Source organism: Falco naumanni, chromosome 5 (genome assembly GCF_017639655.2).
Source record: "Falco naumanni isolate bFalNau1 chromosome 5, bFalNau1.pat, whole genome shotgun sequence".
In the NCBI taxonomy this organism is placed as follows: Eukaryota; Metazoa; Chordata; class Aves; order Falconiformes; family Falconidae; genus Falco; species Falco naumanni.
In genome coordinates, this window is record NC_054058.1 from 64,647,260 (window position 1) to 64,666,464 (window position 19,205).

Consider the following 19,205-nt stretch of genomic DNA (forward strand, 5'->3'; position numbering starts at 1 on the left):
TAGCTGTAACTTGATGGATGAACTATTTCCACCCCTTTCCATCTCTTCCCAATCCTGGACAACAGATAGTATTTGAAGTGTCATGGTATAGGGAACAGAAGAGGCTGGAAACCAAAAGCTCCAAAGCTGTTTGTGATCCGGCACTGACCTGCTGTGTGACATTGGATTAATTATTTCACTGGGAGGCTTCAGCTCATTTTTAAACTGACGATAGCACAAATATCTGAAGAATAGTGAGACAAGTTCAGGATGCACAAATTAATTTTTTTTCCTTGGCATCGTTTACTTACATAAAAAAGCCTGAGACTAAATGAAAGACCAGGAGAGAGTATGTTACATGTTTGTCAGCATTCTCTTTCATGTGTCTGGCTTCTGCTATTTTAGTGAATTTTCATTAAACCAGAGAGAAAAGAGGAATGCTTAACTGTTCAAATAAAACTATAAAGGCACATGTCTTTATTGGATGAATCACCTAAAATTACATTTAATGCATTTTTGTGCTGCGTATATTTTCAGCTGATAAGTGTTTTGATTTAAGCACAGATAAAAATACAGACCTGAAACTTTTTTTGTGTACACTTTTACCACTGATGACACTCATTGAAAATGAGAGGTTAACTGGTCAGTCCTTTTGTCCCTGTGACAGTTGCAGGTTTAAAATTTTTTTTAGCTTTTATCTTGTGACTTGGCTTTGCCTTTTTGGAAGCAAATGTCAAAGATATGGGAAAACTGAATATTCTTCAGTTTTTTTCTGGTCACCTTTTGAACCTGCTTTCTAACACACATAATTGTTTTTGATACGGCTGCTTAACTATTTCCATGCTTCAATTACACTTAGTAGTTGCTTCTCTGCCACGTGTTCTTAATAAGCACTTGTATGAAGGAGTTCTTTTTTAGCATTTAGCACTTGCTAGTCACGTTGGCACGCTTTTTGGGAGGTTAAAAAGATCACGTGCAGATCTAAGAAAAGACCTTTTCCTATTGCAGTGATAAACTGGATTAAACTTTCACCCTGAGTATGTGGCAGTGCTGGTGTCAAGAGGGGCACACCGAGCAAGGTACTTGAAATGCCTTCATAGAGCCCCAGTAATGGGGTAGATGCTGTGGTGCATCTTGCAGTCCTGTGCCCCAGGGTGTCCAGCTGCAGAACGTATTGCAGCATTTTCCCTGCCTGTACACTTGGTTTTTCTTCCAAGGGAAACTGGACACAAGCACCGTGTGTGTCCGTGCCTGTTGATACTCTTTCCAGGTTTAGGCATTGCCCACCTGGGAATGAGTGCTGTGAGGCTCACCATGAATCCCCCATTCTGCAAACAGCACTGCCAGTGATTTCAGGAGTGTCCGGGGAATAAATACACTCGGCTCCTGGGACTGTTGAAAAGTTTTCCCACAATTGAAAAGTTTTCTTTTTAACTGGCTGTAAAACTTGTACCAGTTAAGTCTTGACACCTTAGAAGATGGTTCGATAAGCTCAAAGGTATCTTTGTAGTCTGAAAAGCAACTGAAAGTGACAAAGCAAAAATTCTTAGCTGTGTCAATTATAATTTAATTTTTTCAAGGATGAAATGCTCTTCTGTCTGCCTAATAACTACAAGGATCTCATAACTACTCCAGAGTGGTGATATCCTCCTTTAATATTTATGTAAGTCTCTACATTTCTCTGTCCCTGGAGTCTGTAGGGGAAACTGGTATTGCACTTGTACGAGATATTATACAAACACAAAATCCAAGATGATTCTTGTACGGAGTTCATGTTCTAAATACAGGCAGGCAAAAGAGGCGATAACTCGGTCTGATCTCCCTTTTAGCTGTGAAGAGAATTAAAACAGAAGCAACTTGCCCAGAGTCACACAAGAGGCCAGTGTTACAGAGCTGAGAATCAAAACCATAATCTGAGTATTACCCTTATCTTTACCACATGACTAAGAAGAGAAATTCTAGAACAAAATTCTTATTTTTCTAAATGTACCTGCAGGCGTAACTTGGCTGGCGGTTTGAATTCATCTAGTGATGTGAGAACCAGCCTGCTTGACTGCTTTGGCTTCAAGATAAACCAAGAAGAGATTAGGTTAAAGGACAAACAAAAGAGCATCTCCCCCGTTCTGTGAAGCTGGGGCTTCACAATAGCGATTGTGTTCCTTCAATAAGCATGGGCTCATTTTCCATAATGACTTCTTAAAGTAAATCACAGCTTATTATCATGTAGGGATGTAATATCTTCATAAGCCAACTATACAGAAATTTAATGATTCGGTATAATTTTATTAATTTTTTTAAATCATGTTTGGGGGTTAAGGCATCTTTTTTTGTGTTATTGTTATGATGAAAAGTTAGGTTGAGACTCAAAGTGGTGCCTTGGCTACCAAAGCCAGGTATCCAATTCTCCCTCCAGAGGCCTTCAGAGGGATTTCCCTGTCAGGTCAGGGAAACCAAGGTACTTGGAGGACCTCTGCATGGTATAGTTTAAATCTTTGAGCCAAATTGCATGTGTAGAACAAACTGCATCCTCTCTTGGAGGTTGTATTAGAATAAAGATACTGACTGCTTGGTCAGTAAGGTTTCGCTATGCTTTTCATAATGGGAAAAAAAATAAATTTGCTGTAGAGTCAGACTTAAGTTGCGCCCCAGGAAATTGGCCCCTGAAGCTTAGTATAAAACATTCTCTCCTCATCATATCTCTACTTAATATTCCTGTTTCATCCAGGAGGTATATAACCAGTAGGTAAAGTGACTCATAGTTTATGAAGCCTGTAGATTTCATCTGGTGGAAAGATAGTATGTGAAGTATTTTTGTTATCAAGAGATACACAAGATATCTTCTTTTTTTTGCTACCTGTAAACTACAATCAGCTCAACAAAATGAAATTGTGCCTTTTCTAGGTTGAAAAATAATGTTTAGTCTGTTACATACTGGTAAAGGGGCACTTTCTGCATATTAAGGGCTTGTTTCATTCATTTGAATTTACCTTATGAAATTAAGAATTATTTGAAATAATGTTGCACAATGTTAATTGACTTGCCAGGTAAAGCTGCTTGTTGCTGCTCCCTTGGTTTTGCTTGATTTGCTTCTTGAACCGCATGCGGTTCCTTAATGGTATGAATTGAAACAGTGTGACATGGATCTTTTAAATGCGAGTGTGTTCTTACCCTGGAGCAGTGTACAGCCGGGTGAACAGTAAGCCTGGCAGAAATGGGGGGCAGTGATCTCCATTACTGGTGCTGCGCTGTGGCGGGTTGTAATCTCTAAGTGTAGATCTGTGGGTCAATTTTTTTTTTTAAGTGGATTTTTGCAAAAATATTGTTCTTTTTGTTGTTTTTTTTTGTTACAGATGGCCGCACAGATCCGATTTTGGACGATGTAGGTGATGCCTTCAAGCTTATGGGGGTTAACCTGCATGAGCTAGAAGATTATATACACAATATTGAACCTGTCACTTTCGCACATCAAATCCCTTCATTTCCGGTCAGCAAGAACAATGTCCTGCAGTTTCCCCAGCCGGGAAGTAAAGATGCAGAAGAAAGGAAGGAATACATCCCTGATTATATGCCACCTATTGTCTCCTCTCAAGAAGGTGCGAAATTAGTTCTTTGCTTTAAGTTTTAGCCCCTGTGTGTTTGCCTATTTGTTTGCATCATTGAGCAGTTCGAGTTGCGCTGCCCCGTAGCAGTCTTTAGGAAAGGACCCACTGGGCGTTATACAACCATGGTTTCAAAATAGGCAGTAGCAGTGCTGTGGCAAGTTCGGTTTCCACTCTTTTACTTTCCTCCCAGATTAACTGGTGTTAAAATACACCATGTTAATAGACATTTTGGTAATGCATTTAAATTTTAAGGTTTTAGATTACCATAGAAATGAATGTTTTATATTACCTTTTATGTGTCATCCACCCTCTTATATATACTGCAAGAGCTTACATAATTTGGTAAAGGTAGAAGGAAGTCTGGCAAGACTGGCACAGCATTCCCAGATCCTGACAGTTGTTTCTTCTTCCATTGAACAAATTTAACAAAAATAAAACCACAAAACCACCTCTTCCAATTAAAATTAATTCAGATTTAAAATAAGGAAGTAAGAGTCATTCAGAGGCTCAGTGCTTGCTTTTAATTCTCTTTGCTAATGTTGATTAGGGTTTCATCATCACTGTTCCAACTGCTTTCAATCCCTTTCTTGTCCCACAGAGGCAGTGAAACCAACTATATAAATGCCACGAGCTGCAGTTAGCCTAAGAATTTTAACAGTGGCAGTGGAAAAACAAAATTGTTTTTTCTGTTTTTCAGCTACATGAGACTTGATTGCTAGTAAGATGAAACTTTAAGAAATGTGACCTAGTCTAACTTTCCCTTTGAACAGTGAATATCACACAGATATACTTTGTGGGGGAATACACACATGTAAGCTTACAGACAGTGTACAAAAATCCCAGACAGAAAAACTTTACTTTCCAAAAGACTGTAATGAACAGATGCAATCCTCACAAGCTACTTTGCTTAATTTATAATTTCCCTGAGGACAGGATGGATATCATGCTCTGTTATGTGTATTGTTCTTTTTAAAGAACTAAGATCTCAAACTATGCGCATTGAAGTATGTGTAGAAATTCTTCCCAGTGTAAAGATGAACATAAATGACATCACCTTATTTGGTAAACAAAATCCATTGCTGTGCTGCTACAAATGTTGTATTTCAGTGATTTAGTAAACTGTAGTAAGTGTATGTTCAGTCTTTCATACATCACATTCAGCTAGATAGGTGCAGTTACTATGTGCTCCAGTTAGAACAGGTGAAATTAGTCAGGAACATGTATCTGAAGTGTAAAGGGCTGTCACATACAATGGTTTTAATATTTCTTATGCTATTTCCAGTAGCAATGTGAGGACTTCCTTAAGCTGGTGAGTATTTCCGAAGCTCTGTAGACCGACCTTTTCTGGTTTTTTTTAATTGCATTGAATACATAGTTATTTTTTAGATCAATAGCATTTTAATGTCTCTTGACTTAATGTAACCCAGGAAGTAAAACTGCTGTTCAAAGCAGAAATATTTTCTTGGATTGATAAGAAGATACTAAAATCTCCGCCTTGTCACGTTTGTTAAACGGTTTTTTTTTAAAATCTAACGATTAACTCTCTTAAACCAGGAAGGACAAAATGTAAATACCGTATATGTAGACAGCATTAATAAGAGAGAAGTACAGAGGAATAAGGCATTGAGTAGTGAATAGGTATTTTAGCTACCCTGTTCTAGCTACTTTCTTGAAGTGCTTTAGCCTGTTTTTTTTCAGGAGGTAAACAAACACTGTTCTGTCAGAGAAATCCAGCATCTTTGAAGCATAACAAGTTAGCCGGCAGTTTTTCTCTTTTTTTTTTTTTTTTTTTTTCTCCTTCTTGGAAAATCATACTTTGAAAATATGCAATATCAAATCCAACAAGGCTCAAAGTGGCTGTAGAGAAGTATCTGAACATGGGGAGTGAGAGATGAGCGCTCCAGACTTAATCTGGCGATACATGGCATACATACAAAGAGAGGCTAAAAACTGAAATGGGGACAGTTGTGCTTTTTTTTTCTGTATGTAACTTTTTATACTCTTTCTCTTGCAAGTTAGATCCAGGAGTTAGATTTTAGCAGTCCTTATAAATAATGTATGAATCCTTTTAACACCCAAAGCAAGAAGATATTATTTCCAAAGCTGGATGAGAACCAGGAAAACTTCTAATGCCTAAGGCTAGTGTATCAGAGGACCTATAGACACAACTTCAGAAAACGAATACAGTATTTTTCTAAATGGAAATTTAAAGCAAGCATTAAATACAGCTGCTGAATGCAGGGTTTTTATGGTTGGTTTAAAATACTTACAGTTGAGGACATTTTAACTGTGGATGAAGTATTTTCTAAAAATGATGTTTGTAATTTTATGCCCTACGTGTGGTTTGGTGTTTGGTGGGTTTTTTTGGAAGGGATGAGGTGCATCAAGAAACTCTGTTGTATTTTTTTTGTTGTATTTTACTCCAAGTAAAATTTGGAAGAAAAACTTACTTTTGCAGATTAAAGGAATACATCATAAAAATACTGAAAAATTGAAGAAGGTGTTTAAATAGTTTGCAGATATTTATTGACTAGAATAAGTGCTGCTGCTAAGATTGTGTGGTCCATAAGTTGCTTCGAGTAGGCAATAATTAGTAATGAAGGAAGACTTCATGCACATTACAATATATAGTGTCGATCTTTCAGTCACTTAAAGGAACTGTCAGGAAGACTCATTATGTCCCATTTTATATGAAAGTCTAGAGCTCAACTCGTGTTATGAGTATTTATTTACTGATAGGATTCAGAAATAACTAGTGCTGATATAATTTAATAATAATGTAGCCATGACAGTCTAAGGGTATGAGCAGAACAAGGTTTATTGGGAGAGGTGATATATTTTAACTTCATCAGTTGATGTAATTAGAAGTATTATCTCTGGTGACAAACAGACTTAAGCACATAGATAAATTTACCTATTTAGTAAGAAAAATCTATTGGGTTTTATTGTTAATTTAACAAACAAATCGGTGCTCAGTATGCATCATGACCAGTAGGTGTTGCTAACCCCCTTCTCAAACGTATAACTTCTTATTTCCACTTACACTGAAACTGGTGGTGTTGTGTTCAGAGTACACAATCTACCCAGCAGCTTGCGCGATGTCTTAGTTGTCGTTGCCAAAGACTTGGTAAGAGCAAAAAGTCCTGTCCAGCTTGAGAGGAGCTGTTTCCTTCATATGTACTTAATAGTAAGAAATACTGAAACAGCTCTCTGAATGATAACTGAAATAGTGGGGGAGAGAGAGGAAGGCAGATAGGTTTCCGAGATTTCTACTTTGTGTCAGTTGGAAGTTCAGTTCACTGATACAAGTTTTATTCCAAGAAAGGAGAAAGTGTTTTCTTGCCTTAAATACAGAGTGCCTCATTTCAGTAATATGCGCTAACAAAATGCTTGCACTGTGAGGATCTGCATATATAATTATATATTTTATAAAACAATCTGACTCAGTATTGCCATGGCAAATGTTGGGTTTTTAGCAGTATTTTTACAAAGGACACTGAAGGGATAATTTTATGCCAATGTATCATGATGTTCACTGTCTGCCTATTTTTAATTAGTCTCCTTTTTGTTTTTTGAGTTATTTTAGCGCTGTTGTCACTAAAATGTCATGGTAAACTTGTAAGACAGATTAAAAAAGAGAAAAAAATAAATTAGTTGCAAAACATGATGGTCATGCTTTATTTCTTGTGCTTTAATGTAAAACAACATACATTTTGCAATAATACATCAACTTCATAGAATTTGTTGATTGTATTTAAAGCAAAACAGTACTGTGCTGAAACTAGGGCAGTTGAGAAAGCCTAGATACTTTTCCACAGCTAATAATAATCAGTATTACCTTTTGTGATAATGTGGAGAGCCTTGGGTTCTGATGCTTTAAGAATGTGTATTGCATTCTCCATAATTGAAACAAAGAAAAGTGAAGTGTGAGTGCAACATGTGCCATGATAACCTTATTTTTAAGCTTCCTGGAATGAAATTTTTACCTGTGCTTGCTGCCTGTTTTTATTACCTCAATTAATAATAATAATTTTTTTAAAAAAAAAAAAAAAACACTTTATGTCAGTTTTGGGTTTGGGTTTTTTTCTGTCTTTTTGAAGTCATAGGTAGTTCATGCACATTTCTCTGACTGGAAAACCAAAGAAAACATGTTGCTTTTGTGCATGCAATACTGTTCATAGTCTTACTATATTTGCATCAGACCTTTGTTCCCGTCTTATACTGTAATTGTGCTGGTGTATGTCAGAAGAATAAGAGGGAGAAGATGTGAGAGTCTTCCTAGTAGTTGAGGTTTTTTGTGGGGAAGAAGATAGCTTTTAGGGAGTCAAACTTCCTCCTTAATTCTTGCATCATTCTTTTCTGTCTTCTGCTTCATACTGCTTCACTCACTTCACAGAGGTTCAGCTCCTTTCCCTTAAAGATGATCTGGAAACAAATGCCATTTTTGCCAGGCATTAAGTTTTGTTGTCTTTCGTTTCTGATAATGTGTGTTCAAGCACTGGCATTGTATTGCTGATCATCGAGTCAGGACCAGTTCTTGGTGTGGTGTACAAATTTGGATTTATTTGTAGCGTCTTCTGTCAGAGCATTTTCCTGGCAGATCAAAGCATAAAATTGTTGATCTTCTCACAGTACTGCCTTTTGCCCTCTTTGCGTTCGATGTGACGGTAGGACCTGTTACCCACCAAAACCTGATGCTTGCAGTGACCTGAAAGCATGGAAACCTAGCTGTCAGATTATACATCATTATACATCATCTCAGAACATCTCTAGTTTTTTGGTAGGATGTTGATTGCTAAAATTCACATTTGAATTGATGAGGGATGGGGAGCGTGAAGCAAGGTGTTGATAAAATAACATGATTTTTGCATCTGATACGTAAGGTCTTCCGGTGCTAGAATTGTGGTGGTATAAAGCTTTAGTGTCTAGCTCCAGTGGCTAGATATATCAGATTTTAAAATTGCCACTGGCCCCTCAGTCTAGCAGTGCTTTCTTTGGCCGTGGTCCAGAACTGAATGTAGCAAGTCTCTCAGACCAGCATCATTTCAGTCCCTGGTTTCCTCAAGAGTTAAACAAAACCAATACCTCTTTCTAAATTAGTGTGTGATGGGCTTTAAAAAGGATACTGGGATATCAGCTTTGCCATTTTGGTAACACAGTTCTCACCGTTGTCATTTTGTAAGCCTTTTTGCCTTTCCCCAAATCTGCTTTAACCCCACAGACTAACTCTTCTTCGTTCTAACAGCTGTATCAATGATTTAAAAGCAGCAAGGATCTTTTCAACAGAGCATTTCCAGTATACTTGGTTAGGAAACCACCACCCATCAACAAACAGGTACTGTGTAGTCTACCAGTTTGAAGAGTTAAACCCATGCCAGAGTGTGAACACTTTGCTTCTGGCTGCTAACCATGTCTGGTTGCTGAGTATTTGGAAGCATCCTTTAGCCGTTCTTGCAGTAGGCTGAGTGTTAGACGCTGATTACTTTTGTGTTGAATGAGTCTTCATGTATGCATCAGTCTAGCAAGGAAGAAGCAACAGGAGAAACAGACAAAATGAGAAAGGCAGCCAAGCTTGAGATGCAGACAGAAGAAAGGCATTGGGAGAGAGCCAATAGGAGAGGCAGGTTTCAAAGAAAAAGGAAAATAGGAGACGGGAACAAAAAAAAGTGTACAGAAAATGTGCCTGGTTTAAGACTTGCCATTAGACAGAGAAATAACTTTTACAGAAGGCATGCTGATAAAGCTGTAATTGGGAAGACAACTGTATCTATACCTTTTCTTAAGAAGTTGTATCATAATCGAAAGCATAATTTCCAGTGCAATACTGCAAGAAAGGATTTAATGAGGAAGAATTTTTTTAAAAAAGCTTAAAATGTGAAGCTAAATAGCCTTTCACTGAAGAGCTTCATTTAATTTGCAGCACTTCTGGGGGAAAAAAAATAATCAATGTAATAAGTGCCATAGTATAAAACTTTATCCGTGGCAGAAACCAAATCACATAGCTGGGATCCGTAGACTATGGAGACAGAGGCATACACTAGTTTATATTCTGTAGGAGAGTAGTACCTAACTTTTCCTAATAATTCATGTCTGAAAAAAAACCTAAACCCACGACTCTTGCTATTTTTGTAAGAAGCATAGTGGCAGCTGGAAGTGGGGAATGGAGGAAGTGGATTAAAAGTGTTTGCATTGGGTTTGGGAGAGAGCTGTAATGGATTTTCATGGTTTTGTTTCTTGGGGTCTTTTAAGTGTTGTATCCTTCAAAACAAATAAACCAGCTAGACCCTGGCTGTACCTAAATAAGTAAATCAGAAATTACGTGGTATAAAGATGCTGACTCCAGGGTTTTTTTAGAAGTAATAATGAGGCAATAGTAATAATATCTATAAAAATCCAGCATTGTGAAAATGTATTTCTTTCGCTTCTTCAGCTATCTAGTTTTATTTGCTGCATATAGAAAATGAAATCAAGTTAACGTGACTTTTCTTCAAGGGGATATATATCATTCTTTCAAAACCTTCCCACAAAGATGTCTCTGTTTTTTCAGACCTGCTTAGATAACTTAAAAGTTGATAGTGATTCTTAAGGATTCAAAATAAAAACTGCAAAATGCAGAAGCTGACTCATAAAAGCCAGCCCTTTGCAGTAAATTATTTACATTATATTGGAATGAAAGTCATGGATTCTTTCACTGCATTGTGATGTGCAAATTGCAATTTTGGCTATAATAAAACTGGAGGAGAAAATGGGACTTTATGATAAAAGGATTCTATTGTCTTGTGCATTTTGAACAGAAATGCTGTCATGATTTTAATTTCCTACTGATCCTTTTTCAGCAGAACTTTTGTCACTTGTCTTGACTTGTCATGTCAGATCAGTTTTTTCCCTTTTCTGACAATGTATGACTTTGTTTAGCGCCTATGTTGCTTCCTGCACTGTCTACTGCTACTATACTTGAGGATTTTATTTCATCTGGATCATCAGACACCTTTGTGCCTTTGAAAGCATAAGTTTCAAATTAGGTTATCGTCTGATAGCTGTGTTACTGGTCTCAAGCGTTTCAGACTTTCCCTTACTGCACTGAGTATTTTTGGTGACTCTAGGGGAGGGGGTGGGAAATGGAAAGTCTAGCCACTGCTTAAAGCAGGATAAAAGAGAAGTGCAACTAGCCTATTTTAAGGGCTGACCTTGTAACTTTATTATTTTACAGTGCTTTCACTTCATGCTGGAGCTTTTCCTATTTTATTTTTTTCTCTTTGAGTTTTGCCACCGAGGATGCTTTAAGTTAATGAAAATGTTAGTGATTAGTAACAATTCCTGGCATTTGAAAAGCGAATAAAAATTACTTTAGCTACTGGGAGCAAAACCACAAAACTGATTGTTAACTCCCTGCACAGAAATTTGTGCCAAACTTCCTGAGAAATGGCTTGTAACCCAGACAAGCCTTAATTTTGTACGTATTTGAGAGAATTGTTTGGGAAGGATGTGGAAGTAGAACATGTTTAGGTCTCATACGTATATCTGATTTTGAGGCATGTGGCCTTAAGTTTTTCCAGCAATGCCAGCATCTTCCTGCTGTTGATGAGCACCTATGGCATTTACATGGACACAGGGAAGGTGCATACCTGGCATTCAGGAGCTGGCGCTTCAGGTTGTTGTTCTGAATAACGCTACTATCCCAAGAGCAGTTACTTGCAGAGTAACTTTTTACAGTTAAACTCTTGAAGTGTCTGAAACATTTCTTACTTCCTGTGAAAAATATCCATGCTTGGAGCTGTTCAAGAGTAGACACTGCATGATGTTTACATGCATGTTTTCAAGTCTAGCATAGCTTAATCTGGATCTTTAGCATCCAAATAAGTCATTGTGTAGACAAAGATCACTCGGGGATTATGGGACCCATATCTCTCTTGCATTAGTCAGGTGAATGACTCATTGCAAGCTTCTGCAGACAAGTGGTAAGAGTCCAGGTTAAGACCAAGGAAGTCTGCCTTCTGATTTTTAAAATTATGACTAAGAAAGCTCATTTGAATTCTTTGAGTTTTGCCACACGCAGATAAGCACTATAACTTTACCATACAGCTCTTAACTTCAGTGTCTTCTTCCAGTCTTCACCTTTGGTATGTGTACCTGTTTTCTCAAACTCGCAACTGAAGGGAATATTAGTGAGTGTGTAAGTCATTAGCAAAGGATAACTCATTTGTGTGTGTAGGTAGTTCCATTTAATTCTTCAAGAGCCTGAGAAATGTATAATTGGATGGATAACAGGGAGAGTTCAAATTAGAAGATATTTGAAGACATGACCCTCATTCATGTAGCAAGACACTTGGATGATTAAAGTTCATCTGTAACTGAGTGGAGTTTTTTAATCTTTCATTTTTGTAATTGCGCTTATTAGGAACACGGCTTTCTGACTTGACGAGACAGTATTTTTATATATTTATTTAGTTTGGATTTTGTTTCTTTGAACAGCTGTGTAATGTGTGACTAGGTAAAATGTTATTCTGTCTGCATGTTGTGTATAAATGTGTATTGTTTGCATCGGTTAAGGAAAAGCTACCATAGCATACCTGTGTTTTTGAGAAGCAATGTCAAACTTGAGCAGGGCTGGATCTGGCTTGTATTTAGCCCAAGGCTGGAAAACATAGGGTCTTCAGGTGGTAACACAGTAAGTCACAAATTTCTCTGACTTGGTTTGAGATTAATGTTTCAATCATGGTTATAAGTGATGACGCCACGCTGCCAGAGGTGGTATTTTATATGAGAGATAAATTGAAGTTCAGCTCTGCGTGTGTGTGTTTAAAACAGTCCGATAACAACTTAAATAGCCTTTATTCGGGGCACTTTACAATCTGCAGCATTCTGCTTAATTTATTTTCTTTGGTGAACTTGTTTGCCCTCTGCATTTGCAATGTTAGTGTCTGCTGCTTTCCCATTCCAAAGAGTTGTGTTAAAGGAAGACTGTGTATTCTTACAGAATTGGGTTGGGATGGAGCATACTTTTCTTCAAACGTTATGAATTCTGTTCCCTGAGGGGAGGAGGATGGTACTGATTCTGTGCGTCTGAGAGGTACGGCTTAACAGATTGGCCAAATAATCCATCCTGAATTGGAGAGTGAATAATTTTAATACCCCTTATCTTGCATAGATTTTTGTGGATATTCATCTCGGCAAATGAACTTTGCATTTCTAAATGTTTAGAGCAGCATGTTCATTCAGGTACAGCATACTTGAATCTTAATATTCTCCAAGTTTCTCCATGTTTCTCTGGGTTTCTGTGCATGTAGGACTTTTGTTCCAGGCGTATTTAAACAAATGTCTTGTGCTTGTGTGCAGACAACGCTAATTATGTCTGACAGTCACAATTGGGAATAGCTTGGAGGAAATAATAGTTCTTGACCAATCGCTAAAACACAGGAAGTCCCAGTGCCATAGGAAGGGAGAGAAACTCACTTTTCATTTCCTTTCTAGTCCAGTGTGTTCAGATTAACTTTAAAGGGAGCTGAGGTGCAGCTCTGAGGATTTAGTCTTCAATCGTGTGCTACCTATACGTAGAGTCCGTCTCAGCAGGCAGTTAGTCACCAGCCAGAAAAACTCTCATAGCTCAGATGTTGGGTATCCTATTGCAAATTAAATATGAAACAAGGATGCGTTTGGTTTTGCATGAGAAACTTTTAACACGTTCGTTTAAGAGGCTTCTTTCTGTTCTGAGTGTTTTAAATCATGATATTGTGGAAGGTGATAGCTCATCTGTAATCTCTCAGAGATAACTAGTTTTTTTTGCTATTTTAAAGAGAATTGGTGGATATTACCATTCGTGCAACGGTTTTCATTTTCTGTGTTATGGGCTTTACATGTTCAGATCAGCAAGGCTGACTGTAAATCAGTTACCTTTCTGGGGTATGTGTGAATATGAAATATTCTACAAACAAATATTTGCAATGTGATCAAAACACGCACCCTTTTTTTTTTATTTTCATTTTTTTTTAAGATAAAAGCTACGATTAAAATCACATATCCTTGTCCAGGGAACTTGCGTTGGGATGTTGGGGGGTTTTTAAGAAGGTTTAGAATTACAAGTGAAAACCTATTTAGATTTTAGTGAGATTTAGCCATCCATTTATCCTCCTTTAGCATCATACCTTTTCATTTTTTTCGGAGTCCTTAAAAACATGCTATAAAATCTCATTGGTTGTGATGAGCTGAAAAATCAAGGTGGAATTTTATTGTTACAGTGTTGCTATATAGTTCAGTTACACTTATAAGTTGCAGCATATGAAGGGTTTATCACAATATTGCATATATTGACGCAATTCAGGTTTTAGTATTCTTGGGGAAAGTAAACTGAATTAAAAAATGGTAAGTATCTTGATGTTTACGTTGCAGGTAACAACATTCTCTTAGATGAACTAGTGTTCTTGGAGTGCAGCTTATGTGTAGTATCTGTTCAGAACTTAAGGTGATGCCAGCTGAAACACTGAATTTCTTCAAAACCTCAGTATAAACCTCAAGTTTATAAATGGCCCATCTATTTAAAGAGTTTTTCCTTCACATGGATACTCCTCCTCATGTGAGTTCGCTAAGCTGACCTCCTTGCATGTATTTTTGGGCCATCTCAGCTGTGCAGAGGCAGAGAGCTGCATGAGGCAAACTCCCAACATGTCTTCTAGACCCCCCAGTGTAATTTCATACAGATGGGATGTTAGTGTAAAGCTGCGGTCTTAAAAACCAGCCCTGCTGCCTAGTCAAAGACAGAATCCTTCTACTGGTATAGGAAGTGAAGAATGTTAGAAGAAATTTGGGCTTGAATTTTGAAGTGTCAGTGGTCTGTGTGTACTGTGTGTGGGATGTGGTCCTGTGCCCTGCCATAGTGGACTGTGGTTTTCCCAGGTCAGGGGCTAAGCCAGGCAGAGTTGCTGCAGTACTCATAACAGGAGACATCCAAGGCAGTCCAATGAACCAGGAAATAGTGTTGATTAGTAGATGATGTTTTATAAGAAGCTTGATCTACTGTTGAGACTGGCATATTTCAAATGAGATGAAAAATTGAGTCCTTGCCACTTGCGGTGATTAAAACCTTAGTGGCTCAGTTTTCAAGAGCAGCATGTTAACCCTGCCGGCATGGTTCCAGGTGGGTTATAGAGTTCTGCCAACCTAAATGCCCCAAGCAGTTTCAAATTCATGGAGGAGAAGTCGCTCGACGCTGTTCTATGCCGCTGAATAGCCGTTGCATCCTCCCACCAAGATTATTGCATTTCAGCTGTAATTGAAGCGATGCTGAGTTGAGGCCAGGTCCTATCGACTGAATGCATGCAGCAAGCATTTTTTTTTCTTTTTTAATGGTAAATCCAGCAGTGCATGCATGTTTTCTAGGTTAGTGTTAGACCTAATAATGTGTGAATGATGATAAATAAATGCAAGGTCATTATGCTCTTTCAGAACACGGAGCAGAGCCCACCCTGATGTCAAATCTGTGTTTGCAAGGGAGAGAACCATACGCAATCTGCAGGTGCTGCTAACATACTGAAGAAACTCAGGCAAAGCCCCCAGAAATGTTCATTCCTTTTATCTAAATGTTTTTCTTCCTTTCACATGCCTATGAGGGCTGCTTTTGTGCATAGTATAGATAATAATTTCATGCAGTACTTTTAGCAGTCAACATATAGAAAAGGTGTGGGGACTTCTAGAGTAACTAAATGCAAAGATGCCAAATAGAGGGACAGCTGGTTACAATCTGCTGCAAAAGAAAAGTGTGTGATGTGGGAAGGTATTGCTGGCAGTGGTGTGTGTGCCACCAGAAGAATGCATATTGGGGTTAAATAACTTAACAGTAGGATTTTTGTAAAATGGAATAATTCTTATCAGCCCCTGGTAAAACGGCTAACGCTTGTGCTGCTTTCAGCCTCCAGTGTTACACATGTGCTTATTCTGTGCAGTAGCTATTGGCCTTATCTAAATGGAAAACCCTTTCCAGCTTGAGAACAACTTAGCAACTTTTTAATATCAAAAAGAGCACATTATACACAACACATGTACAAGACTCAAAGAAACATGTATGCTGCCTAAAGTTTTCGGAGCTAGCGTGTATGTGTGTGTACGCTAATCTCCTGAGAGTTCATTGCTCCAAGCTTTTATCGAGAGCAAAGGGAGTCAGAACCGAAGACTTCTGTGCACTGCCACTCCATCTGAAAGAACCAGCTCCTTTTTCCTTAGTTCAAGGCAATACGCCCAGAAGTATGTGTACATCGTTCCTATCAATGCAGTCACAGGACTCTGACTTTCTTTTTAAGTGAAAATAAATGACAGTGTTTTCATTCCGTATTGTTAAACAGCAGAGGAGGATTCTGCTGCAGTCTAATTGTCTTAGATCAGTTTCTCAATGTAGTGCATCTTCACATTAAGCTGGTAATACCTTTTAATGTTGTTTAGAAGAGATATGTTGGTAGTATCTCAAGGCAAAGACTAGATGCTGGTTTTATGAGGAAAAGCTTAGATGTGGTTTAAAAACCTGCTTTCTTTTGGTTGTCACAAGTTGACTGCAGTTCAAACTACTCAGAGTTATTGCAGCCTTTAAATCTCCAGTTTTGCAGTTTTCTTTGCCTTAATTGGTGTAAGTTTTGCTTTCCTAGATAATCTTTTATGAAAGGGCAGTGAGATGAGGGAACAGGTGAGCTTCAGAGTGAGAGATCCTGTCAAGAAGTCATGTCCACTTAGTATCACATTAACAAGGAGAGAACACGCGAGCTATCAGATAACACACTAAACACTATTCTCCAGAATTAGGTGACTTTGTTTCCTTTCCTGTGTCACGTGTCCCAATGTCCTGCAAAGGTTGGCGTTACTTTTTGAACAGCCCAAGCTACATCAGTGCCATTCTTTTTTCTGAACAGTAGTTCATTTCTTTCTCTAGTGTTAAGACAGCAGGTGTAACCTTTTCATTTTAAGCTTTGTTAAACTAGGAACCTCTCCTGGTCATAGGTAGTATGGTACATGAACATATTTAAGGCAGTTCAATTTCTGTAAGAGACGGTATGCAAAGGGAAGTCTTGCTTCCTTGTGCAAAGAGCTGGATTCCTAATTACAACAGAGTTGACAAAGAATGACATTTGGCAAAAATCCAGAGCAATACTCAGCCTGGTTGCTTCTTGTTGCAGAGTGAGCCACCTTAAGTATTCTGTCATCACACCTTCTGATTCAGTGTAAGGAAAGTTAGAAATGTAAGTAGAGATTTTTCAGGGTTTCCTCCCTCCCCCCCCCCCCCCCCTTCTGTTTGAGAGCATATTAATACCGTGCTCATCAAAGATTCACATTTCTTTAATGGTAGCTATCTGTATCGAGTTATATCACACCTACCTTCACTCTGCAGATGCAGTATTAAGGCTGAAACTTTTGTTCTGCAAAACCCAAGTAATTTCTTTAGAGCTTTTATTTTGCCTTCTATGTGCATGTCTCATTTACAGCATTCATAGCAAAAATATGTGTTCTTTAAATAGCAGCAGCATAATCTGGTTACATATGGCAAAGCAAATAATATGAAATATCTAAACTTTCTCTAACCTGAGTCCATATAGCATCTTATATTGCTGTGTGTTATGTGGCTATAAAATGCATTGCACAAGTGGGATATTTTAAGCATAGTGTTAAAATTTGCAATTTTTCTAAAATTTAGCATCACTAAAAGACTACTATTAATGTTTACTGCATTTTAATTAGAAGTAATTAAATATGTTTATTTTGAGTTTACTTGAAATTTCTTACTAGTTCTTTCTACCACCACCTCTTTCCTTGCTTGAAAATAAAACAAAGGAGTATATATGCAGGGAAGGCAATTGCTTGTACACCACACACTGGCTTTCAGAGTGGAAACTTCAGGAGGGAAGCCGAGAGGAGCCAGGCAAGCACATGTAAAGAAAATTAAATGTTTCAGGCCGATCTGAGCAGTGGAGATCAGATAACTACAGTAGTCATGTATCTTCTTGGAGGTTGTATTAGCAGTAGTCTCTACTAAAGAACAAGAGCTTAGTGTGTGATACACCTGGCACAATTTGGAGGATGAGCTTCAGCAGTTTGCAATCTGTGTCCTCAGGAGACAAAAAAAAAAGATACCAAAGCAGTCTGACTCTAGCAGTCGCTAGAGTTTGGGGAAGAGGGGAAAATAACTAAAACGCTATCCATGCTAGTGAGGAATGTGTTCCTCTGTAGAGTTGAACCAGAGTCATCAGGGCACACCAAGCTGTCAGCAGCATTGTCACCATTCCTCTTGCAGCTCTGGGAAAAGCACAGGACCACAGCCTGTCTCCATTTGCACCTGCATCAATTTGAGGTGCCAGGGGTGCAGTGATGCTGGGGGAAAGGAGATGATGACTTGGAGGGAGCCAGACCCTTCACACAAACTTGTAGTGTAGCTTTGGTGTATAACTCAGTAAGGGAAGGTTTTGGTGTGTGATTTAAGAGACGTAAGCCAGGTCTTGAAGTGTGTACCTAAGGCCTGTTGCAGTGACAGGTCTTGTTGATAGTGCTAAACAAATTAATGTGGGTATTAGAAACAGCAGAGCCATGTTAACAGGACACTTTGTTCAGTCAGTTTATACTGTTGGGAAGAATCTAAGCCCAGCTGTGCTTCGCAAGCTGGACTTCTATGTATTGGGAGCACTCAGAATGCTTGCAGAGATCACAGCTTGCACAGTGCCCTTTTATGATGCACATGCATGATGATACCTGTTTAAAGAACTTCTTTATTCAGAGACTACCTCCACATCTTTTTGCTCGATGTTTCTTGATGGATCCATCTAAGGAAGAGCAGGAATCCCTGCTGAGAAGCAGAATATGTCAAGCCAGGTAGCGTGCCATCTTAAAGGACTGTGCTGGCTCTGCTAGCTGAGCAAGGTGTTGGGATACAAGTGCACCACTCTCAAGTTTAAACTGGTTCTGAGATGTCCTTTCTACCTGCAAAACAAGGGCATCAGTCAGTGATTGGAGTCTGCTAATGAGCCAGTTGTACAGAAAATACATGTTCCACTGTGATGAAGAGAAAAAAACAATATCCTAGATACCCTGGAAAATTAGATATTTTCCCTCTTAAAACTCAACGGGATGATCAGGTGTTTCCCAATAACACAGCTGTGGTTTTTTGTCATAGTTACTGTGTCCTATTTACTGCTTAATGCAAATCCAATAACCATATTGGTTCAGACTTCCACACTGACTGCATTGGTGTGTTTTTAACAGTGATATTTTACAGATCACTGCAGGTGATGCATAGCTTGCATGCTATTTTCAGAGGAATTTCCAACTTGAAAGCACAGTAAGCTTTCTTTATATTAGTTAGAAAATCCTGAGCTGTAAAAGCCCAAAAGGTCTATATCACTCTTCTCCCTTCAGATATCACACGTGCAAAAATTTTATAGCATTGTTCCAAGCCTCAAGTTGAGAGAAGTTATGACTTAAGGCTATTGAACATGTAGTTTTCAGACAGCTGCAAGTTCTGCTATTTTTAAACACTTCTTCACATGCAACAAAAGCTCCAGTTATTATGTGCAATAATGTATTCAATAAACTCCAATTTAAAATATTTTTTTCTGGTTTAACTGCATTTTTCTAATAAGAAAAGGAATGTGGAAGGAA

The 19,205-nt window shown here is 38.2% G+C and overlaps 1 protein-coding gene across 3 annotated transcripts in view; it reads left to right on the forward strand.

Annotated features, from left to right (window-relative positions):
• Positions 1–19,205, forward strand: part of TAF3 (TATA-box binding protein associated factor 3) — a 120,383-nt gene that overhangs the window by 9,154 nt on the left and 92,024 nt on the right. For all 3 annotated transcript variants that reach the window (XM_040595271.1, XM_040595272.1, XM_040595274.1), the window contains exon 2: positions 3,330–3,572. In XM_040595271.1, the coding sequence (XP_040451205.1) occupies positions 3,330–3,572 (243 nt within the window). The remainder of the gene's footprint in view (positions 1–3,329; positions 3,573–19,205) is intronic.